This window comes from Penaeus monodon, chromosome 26 (assembly GCF_015228065.2).
Source record: "Penaeus monodon isolate SGIC_2016 chromosome 26, NSTDA_Pmon_1, whole genome shotgun sequence".
NCBI lineage: Eukaryota > Metazoa > Arthropoda > Malacostraca > Decapoda > Penaeidae > Penaeus > Penaeus monodon.
Window position 1 is genome coordinate 6,648,900 of NC_051411.1, and position 9,569 is coordinate 6,658,468.

Sequence of the window (9,569 nt, forward strand, 5' to 3'; positions counted from 1 at the left end):
TCCTCAGGCACTAAGTATGGATGACTCCCAGAGAAAAGGGGTGTCAGAACGTGGTTGACTACTCATACAAGTTCTTTCTTATATATTCCACCCAGATACCACAAGGAGTTAGAGAGAGAGGGGGGGGAGGGAGAGGGAGAGGGAGGGGGAGAGAGAGAGAGAGAGAGAGAGAGAGAGAGAGAGAGAGAGAGAGAGAGAGAGAGAGAGAGAGAGAGAGAGAGAGAGAGAGAGAGAGAGAGAGAGAGAGAGAGAGAGAGAGAGCACTTGGCCAAATACACGCAAAACTAAAACCTTGGAGGCTATGATGGTATCAGCTCTCATCATCATTCCTTTTGCATCTATGGATACTGGCCTCAGAGAGAACTGCAGATTAGTTAACTATGTTGATTTTAAACTGGAGAAAAAAAAAATTACAATACTTGGCACCGTTATTTACAGTGTCAAGTCCTAGACTGATACCTTACAGTACAACCTTAGTCAGTGATTTGGAAGATTCAGGTTAATTTCTAAACAGCATCAACAGATTTTCACAAAATAAAAATGAAGATATATATATACCCACAGTATATATAGATATTGCTTAGCCTTATCTTAAATTTTGGAAGGGCATTAGTCTGAATGCATCTTAAGTATCAAGAACAAGGCTATTTGCTCATGCATTCTCTAATCTTTGAAAGAAATCCTACAATCACCACCAACGTCCACTGTGACCTTTGTGGTAGGCAGACAAGTTATTCATATTGTTTTTAAAATCAATATTAAAGCATCTAATGACTGCTATTTCTCACACTTATGTATACAGAAAATCTTTTAAGAGAAACAACAGTCTTGATTACAACTTGATTACAAAGAAAAGAGAAAAATCTGAATTACAGTAAGTCAATCAATTATATATAGGACTGGTATAGCCATTCAAACCTATATACACATTATTTGTTCTACTCTGCTTTCATTAAGGTCAAAAATTACATTCCAAAATCACAAACCTTTTATACTGCACAACCATTCACAGGACATTTCTGTCCTCTCACATTTTCCAGTAATTTCTTCCATGTATACAAAATTCTTATAGTAATATTGATTTTTTAAAAAATTTCCACAACAATTTTTTTGCTTCACATTATGTCTTATGTTTGCAAACTCTAACTCTTTTCTTTACTACTGACTTCATACAAAAATCATCCACTACTTTCCAAGCCATCCTTTTACCAACACTTGCAGGCTTTTGGGAAATCCAAGTCTAACCACTGTAATGATTTTCATTAATCACATCATATAATAAAAAAAGGGGAACAATCAACAATGCTTCATGTCTGCAACAGCTCTACATTCAAGAAACAGATCTGTTCTGTTACATCAAACAACTAGTCTGTCCCAGTTTGTTGGAAATTCAACATTGCTCCTGCGTGCATTACCATACTCTGCATAAAGTATAATTACGCATTAGAATGGCAAACAAGAAAACAATACTTACATTCCATGTAAACAAGAGCATCTCACATCTTCCTAGAAGATGCAAACCACTATCTTTAACACTGCAGGAAGGGGTATCATTCCTTAATCAAATGTATACCGTATTTCTATACACTTCTTGACACAGTCCATTTGTCCTTCAGACTTTTATACCTCCAGACAACTAACAGCAACATCCAAGAAGTCAACAATATCACACCTTATCACTTGAGTCCTTGTCTTTGCGCACACATGCACATGCATGAGCACGATGACAGCACAAACCAGTGAAAAAAGAAATAAAGGGAAACGGCTAGACTTCATTTGCATGATTTGCTGTCCTAGGCCTGTGGCGCATTGACAAGCTATTGTGTCTGCGAAAAGGTTTCTTCTCCCGCCAGAACTCCTTGCGTGCTGTACTGGTTCGAAGGTCAAAAATGTGTTTGCACTTGTCTAAAATTTCCTGCCCGATTTTGGCTTCGCATTCAAACAGGTAGTCCTTGAAGCGATTCTCACCTTGACAAGTTACCTGGATTTCCATCTTTCCTGTAACACAACATTATAATAATAATCATCATCATAGTAATAATTGCAATCATTGCCGTAATAATAATGGTACTAATACTACTAATAATGTTGGTGATGATGATTATAATAATAATAATAATAATAATAATAATAATAATAATAAAAATAATAATAATAATACCAATACTACTACTATTAGCAATAACAACAACAACAATAATAATAATTATATTAATAAAGAAAATACCAATAATAATAATTTTCTTGGAAAAAACAAAACAAAAAACAATGATAATATAATAACAAAGATATAAAAATAATAATAACAGAAACAGTAATAGTAATAACAATAATAATAATAATAATAATAATAACAACAATAACAATAACATGATTAATATCAATAATAATAATATAACAATGATAATAATAATAAATAAAAATATCTATGAACACACATATAATGATCAATGTAATCAGACTATTATCATTATTCAAACTCCAATATGAAAACGGGCATCAGTTTTAGTAAACAAATTGAAATATCTGAAAATTCTTAGACACAAGACAAAATGGAGACACATCTCATTTTCCACTATAATCAGAGTCTAAAAAATATACCTTCTCTGGCTTTCAGTTTTCTGAATACTCTTCCATCAATCCTTTCTTCTTTTTTATTTGATCATCATCATCACTAACATCAACACTATATTTTTTCAGAGGGAAGCATTTTTTTTTTTTTTTTTTTTTCAACGCTGACAGGCAATCTGGAGCTCTAGTCTTCAGAGTGTTGCATTCAATCCTCTGTCACCTCCAAAGTTACAAACTAGAAAAAGCTTCAACCTCTGAGGATACTCATGTAACATTGGTAAAGGTACATCAAATACTACTTAGACATGACAAATGACTGCAACTGCACTAGAAGACGTGACTTGCCTTTTTTCTCTGCTTTCCGGCTGCAGTCAACGACTAGCTCCATGTTGTACGTGACAGCATGGGGTGTGCGCAAGGGCAGGAAAGCTCCTCCCATTTTCTGTTGTAAGGGATGAATTTCAAACTTGTCCCCTGATATGCCTGAAACCATCCAAAAAAAAACTTGTCACTGTGCCTCATGGAAAATTAGGAGGAGATAAAGAAGAAAAGGAAGAAATATAAGTTACTATATTCATTAAATATTCCTGTTACTGATACTAACAATCAAAATGACAATAATAGTAATGATTTATGTAATACAGTTAGACCTTATCATTTGTAAGAGTTATGTCCCAAACTCTGTGGGAAAGGGTATGAATGAGCATAAATATCTCAAAAATACAAGAGATGTATTTACCTGGATTCAATATATCTCTGTCAGAAATTCACCTCAGACAAAGATATGTTTGAAACCGGTGAAATACATTTCTTGTATTGTGAAAATATTCATTTTCATTCATAATTTTTCTGCATTTGTCACAATGAATATGGTTCATTTTTTTAAATTGGCCCAGATCTGTCATAGATATTTGTCACAAAGTATTCAAATACATTATCTTAAAATAATTTAAAATCAGTACATATCTTAATTACAGTAAATTTCCAAGCAGATAAAATCTTCCAAAAGCGTGAGAGAGGATGGGAATAGCATTCCCTATTCCTATCTGTTGTTACATATGATATGAATTTATCATGGAACATCTTTCCTGATAACTTTGACTATTAATAGGTATTCAACAATATATATTTTTCATTTACCATCAGTTTCAGACATTCTATATTTCAATAATGTCAAGCTTGTGGAAGACAATGTATGCATTTAGAGATAAGGGCTAACTGTAGTAATAATAAAGTTTGAAGATGAAATCGAGTGTTATAGATTCTAGAACAAATGCAAAAGGTAGCACATACCAAGACATGCTTCACATTTTCCCAACTTCAGCAGCCATGTGACTTTGTAGGAACGATATAGGGTAGCTTCGACTGTAGACATGTTGCTTGGATCTAATGGCAAGTCAATCCTCTTACCTATGCAAGGAAGGAAAAAAGGTATAATAACAATCCCCAAAGCTTTCCTCATATTCAAAATACCAAACAGCCATTTCCTATAAAAAAAAATATATATATCACACACACACACACACACACACACACACACACACCACACGCACACACAGCGCCGCACACATGCACACGCACGCACGCACGCACACACAGGCACGCACGCACGCACACACACAGGCACCACGCACGCACGCACACACACACACACACACATACACACACACACACACACACACACACACACATTAAAACTGTTAAACCTACTTTGAGGCAACACCAAAAGAAAGGCTACATACTATTATCTCTCACTACTGCAAATTCCGTGCAATTTACGTCAGCCAGCGTTTTCTCAGGGTCCAGTGCAATACCCGGCTCATTCTCTCTCTCCAAGTGGTAGTCGAGCCCAGCATCTGTGGAACAGACAGAAAACATATAAGCGAAGAAAATGGATACCATTCCTGCAGCTTACTAGATGATATTCCAGATATGTGCATCCATGTGAGGCTTTCATATAACAAACAATGGATTGTGTTACAAAAATCAGGAAGTCAGAGAATGCCCTTTTCCAAATGATACAAGTCTTACCTATTATCCTTCCCATGTCTTTGCGCTTTGTGATGGTTCTGCTGAGAATTTCTTTGAGAGTGATATCCAAATTTTCTACAGTTATTTTGCTAAATGCACCACCAGCTACATTTCTGTAAGAGAATGTGAAAAACAAATAACAAAAAAAAAAAACATTAGTAAAATGATTATGATACACACTGGTAATATGAAAAACATATACAATAAGATATTGCTTTTAAGTGTGGCGGTTTCATTTGACTTTCTCAAATATTACGGTTTGTATTCTATGTACTATGGTGTGTAGATACAATTAAACAATTACATACATTGAATATAACACAGGTCATACAGGAAACAAAACTTACTAATATCTGACTGACCATAAGATAATGAGTCTTGCAAATATCCACACTCTGACTGCTTAACTGATAAACATAAACATAACCAGTTTTCTGGTTAAATCATTATCAACATACTCACACAAAGCATTTATACTGTAGACTATCACTTAGCAAATATGCATATTAATTTAAAAGTAAATTTGATTGTAACTTAAGATAAGTCCCACAGTATTTACAGGTAAAATTAAATTTGGAGCCTCTGCAGGTAATGCTTATGCATATACAAGTATATCATAACGGTTCATGATAAAATTCAAATTATTTCTAGATAAATTCAAGGACACTAATGAAAGATTAGAAACAAAAAGAAAACAAAACTAAAATGACAAAATAATTGAAAATTCTGTAACTCACAGTGTGACTACAATGTCCTTGGATGCCTCCGGGACATTCTTCTTCTCGACTAGAGCCAGGATATTGAAACCAAACTTTTCAATGACATCTCTGTTGTTAAGGGCTTGGAAGTCCCAGTCCACCTGCCCATCCTCCTCTGCAATGTGAAGTGCATAGTTCTCCACCGAACCTCTGCAATGTGGATAAAATTTAAGGGATAAAAGACTGTACAGGAGAAAGATGCTGTAGGCTGCTAGACTGTCTGTTATATAAAGCCAGCTTTGATGGAGAAGGATGCAGAAAATTTTGTCTTGTGTGGAGTTGGCACAGCTTTCATAAGGAGGTGGAGACAGGATTTATAAATGAGCTTGGTCTTATAAACCGTTTTGTTGGGGTATTGAGGTTGTGCCGAGTGCCAATGATAAACTGCAGTGTTTGGAGTGTATGCTTTTCTTTCAATCATGAGAACTGTTTAACTTTTTTTTTTTTAGGTCAAGACATAATTTACAAAAAAGGAATATGCAATCATCACCCACAAAAACAGAATATATTTCATTTTCAAAAAAAAAGATACAATTGATTATATATACTTGCCATATCTTGTGACATAAAAACAGAAATATGGAGAATCATGGAAATACTTCAATCCAATAATTTTACTAAGAGATTCTTGTTCAAGGCAAGTTAACACAACAGAGATAAAGCGCCAGCATAACTGCCAACAAGACGTCTGAATCCGTCCTAACCTTAAGGGAGGCTCCCTGTTTTCTTTGGTATAGAGCCAGCAGATGAGGCCAATGAGATCTGAGACTCGCGCCTGGTGGCAGTTGACAACTGACACAACCATTGGGTAGCTGGGCGCAGGGTTGTCCCCCAAGAGCAGGTAGACACTGATACGCCGTGCCTGTACATTAGTGTGAGTCTGTTTGGGGATAAGAACAGACATTAAAAACAAATGGGACATTATTCTACATAATGTTCACTGGATGGATAAAACGAGATGGAGAAATCGGTCTTTTAAGAGGAGTATACAAATATGTTAAACAGTTTTAAGAGACATCTCAATTGTACATTTCCATGTTATAAGAATCAACCATTACTTAAACTTATTTTATCTAGCATTCCAGAGCATCACACCCATACTTAGATTTGCCAGGTAGGGGGGTGGGAGGGGTCATCTTCAGATTCCATCCAAGTTGTGAATAATTCATTTATTTACTTTTCTAATTTGTTGCCCAGTGACTACACTTTCATCCTCCCCCAGCCTACCTCACCTGGAATTTTCCCCTGATCTTACCCTCTCCAATTTCCTAAGCATTCATATGATGCTCAAACGTCAGAAAAACATCTGCAAACACCCTGAACCCTTCATAACAAACAGCCTTCTTTTCCATCCCTCAAAGGACTTACCGTGCCATCATACTTGGCATACTCGATGAAGGGGTTCTTGATGCCCTCAGGGTACTGCTGAACCAGACGTGTGAGGAGGGAGACTGGGGCGGGCTGGTGGGGCCGGGAGATGTCAGTTTGGTCTACGTTGCTTATCACAGCCTTGCGGGAGAAGAGCTCATTCAGCTCATTCTCTGTGAGGAGAGAGAGTGGCTAAATAAATAGGAGGTAAGGGAAGATGGGAGTGGAAGGAGAAAAGAAAGGCAGAAACAGATAATCATTAGATTTATAAAAACAATAACAGGAAAAAAACTATGGCAGAAGAAATATAAACATGAGTAACAATATCAACAACAATAAAAAAAGAACAATAATCTTTCCCAATGAAGGGAAGAAAACCCACCGTTAATCTGTGCTGGGTTGTGCTTCCACGTAATCCTCTTGATCTTTGAAGCATTTTTCTTCTCCTTGCGCATGATCTCCAGCCGCTGGTCTGTGTATGATCGCTGACGATGGCCCACAAAGTCCATGTCTAGGGGGTAATAATCAAGGTGTTATTTATTTTAAGTGTTTGTATGAATGCATGAGGTTTTTGTGAAAAAGAAAAGAAAAAAGAAAAAGAAAAAAGAAAAAGAAAAAAGAAAACAGAAAAAAGAAAGAAAGAAAGAAAGAAAGAAAAAAAGTCAGTGTTTGCCTTTTGTTACTTATGTCTGTTTGAATTCACAACCATTTCACACACACACAAACGTCAAACCAACTTACCTGATGCGATCTCAAGGGAGTGGGGTGGTGGCTCATCCTGAATGTGTGGGGGAGGAGAGTCCGAGTCGGCAAGGCAGGGGAACTCCGCCACTGGTGCTGCCGCTGGCTCATTCTGTACCACCACCTCACACAACCCTGAAATGGATGCTCTACTGTGAAATGTGGTTTCATAACAGCTGACGGTGAAGAGGATATTGTCTACTACTACTACTACTACTATTACTACTATTTCTACTGCTACTACAACATTTACTACTTCTACTACTACTACCACTACTAATAATAATACCACCACCAGCCTACTACTACTACTACTATACTACTACCACCACTACTAATACACCTACCCTACAACTACTACTGCTACTACTACTAATTCTATCACCACCACTACTACCATTACTAATACTATTACTACTACCACTATCATTACTACTATCACTACCACTACTACTACTACTTCTAATACTACTACAACTACTACTAAAACAACAACTACTTCTGCTACTACTACTACTACTAAAATAACAACTATTATTATTACTACTACTACTACTACTAGCACTTTCACAATATTACTACTGCAACTAATATAACTACTACTACTACTACCATTACAACTACCACCACCGCTACTACTACCACTTTTACCACCACTAATAGAGTTGTTCTTATGTCATTTATGGTGTGAAGTTTAAAAGTCTTTTCCAAAAGGATGTACCTGAAACATCAATGATCATAATCAATGACAGTTACTGATGATATTAACACCATCACCAACAACAATCTGGAGGTGGCTTTTGCTGGTTCTCGTGCTAAATCTATGCCCACTATCCGTGCATGGATGGACAAAATCACACATGAAAATAAGCCCCTGTTTCCCACCAAAAATACGGATTCTAATTCTGGGAAAGGCAAGGAGACAAGGAATAAAAAAGAGAGAAGTAAAAAAAGAAAAGAAAAATGAGAGAGGGGAAAAAAAAGGAAAAGAAAACAAGAGAGAGAGAAAGACAAAAAGGAAAAGAAAAAGAGAAGAAAGATGGAAAAAAAAAAAAAAAAATCTAAGTCATCTTACTCCTAAAAGTAAACCTAATCCAGATCATCACTCATCACCTACAGTAACGTTTATTAATATCATTATCTGATATCTTGTCTTCCTTACCTTACTCTATCTGTGACTATCACCTAATCTAAATTGCGCAAATTACTTCAGAAAACCTCACCTGAATACCTCTATTAATCACTACATTATCTTGACCTCCTCTTCAAATAATCTTAATAACCTTTAATTAATTTCTAAATTGTTATTTAACATATAATCCTTGCAAGAAATATTTTGATGATCCCCCAAATGAGAGTATGATTTGATGATGCAACTGACCTATTTTTGCAAACCCTTTTTCAAACCAGAACTACCTTCTAGCACAAGCAATGGCAAGACATTTTGTTTGCCTAGAGCCAGCGCACATTCAGAACTAATTACAACAACAACCATAAGGAAAGGTTTCAATTCATTCCTTTCCAAAAGCCATGACTGTACTAAACTGAAGTTCAATCAGCTAGGTTAGGATGGATTATACTAATTACCTGTAACATCAAGCAATTTCATGGCTTCCGTGCCTCATATTCTTAGAAAAGCCATAAAACCTACGCTTGTTTCACAGTTTCACCAAAAACAACCACCACCACCAATAACAACAACAACTTCACAGAAGACTACAAGGCTACAGAAATTTCTTGAGTCACAGTACCTGCCTTGTTTCACTTCTGATTGTGCAGCTCGGAAAATACTGCTCAACTTTTGTGTCTTTCTAGCACATGTCACCCGCCACACGGATGGTAACCAGTGCTTGAAATCAATGGATCAAAGAAATCGAAGACACTTTCGGACATAATATTTCCATCACAAAATGAAACTAATAAAAGGAAAACACGTTCAAGTACAATGTTCCCATCACAAATTGAAAATAAGGGAGGCATGGGTTTCGTAGGCCCCAAGCCTCGTGGGGATTAATTTCTGTTTAGTCGGTGCTTGTGGGGAGACGAACAGACCGCTGCCTTGAATATCATCTCAAAATGGACCTTAAATTCCTCTTTGGG

The 9,569-nt window shown here is 36.3% G+C and overlaps 1 protein-coding gene across 1 annotated transcript in view; it reads right to left on the reverse strand.

The window, feature by feature from the left end:
* Nucleotides 1-323: 323 nt before the first annotated feature.
* Nucleotides 324-9,569, reverse strand: part of LOC119589876 (target of rapamycin complex 2 subunit MAPKAP1-like) — a 9,979-nt gene continuing 733 nt past the window's right edge. The window contains exons 2-11 of the mRNA XM_037938506.1: nt 7,470-7,604; nt 7,111-7,239; nt 6,729-6,901; nt 6,065-6,240; nt 5,340-5,510; nt 4,603-4,715; nt 4,314-4,427; nt 3,865-3,981; nt 2,917-3,054; nt 324-1,998 (exon numbers count right to left, since the gene is read on the reverse strand). Coding sequence (XP_037794434.1) covers nt 1,766-1,998; nt 2,917-3,054; nt 3,865-3,981; nt 4,314-4,427; nt 4,603-4,715; nt 5,340-5,510; nt 6,065-6,240; nt 6,729-6,901; nt 7,111-7,239; nt 7,470-7,604 — 1,499 coding nt within the window. The 3' untranslated portion in view covers nt 324-1,765. The remainder of the gene's footprint in view (nt 1,999-2,916; nt 3,055-3,864; nt 3,982-4,313; nt 4,428-4,602; nt 4,716-5,339; nt 5,511-6,064; nt 6,241-6,728; nt 6,902-7,110; nt 7,240-7,469; nt 7,605-9,569) is intronic.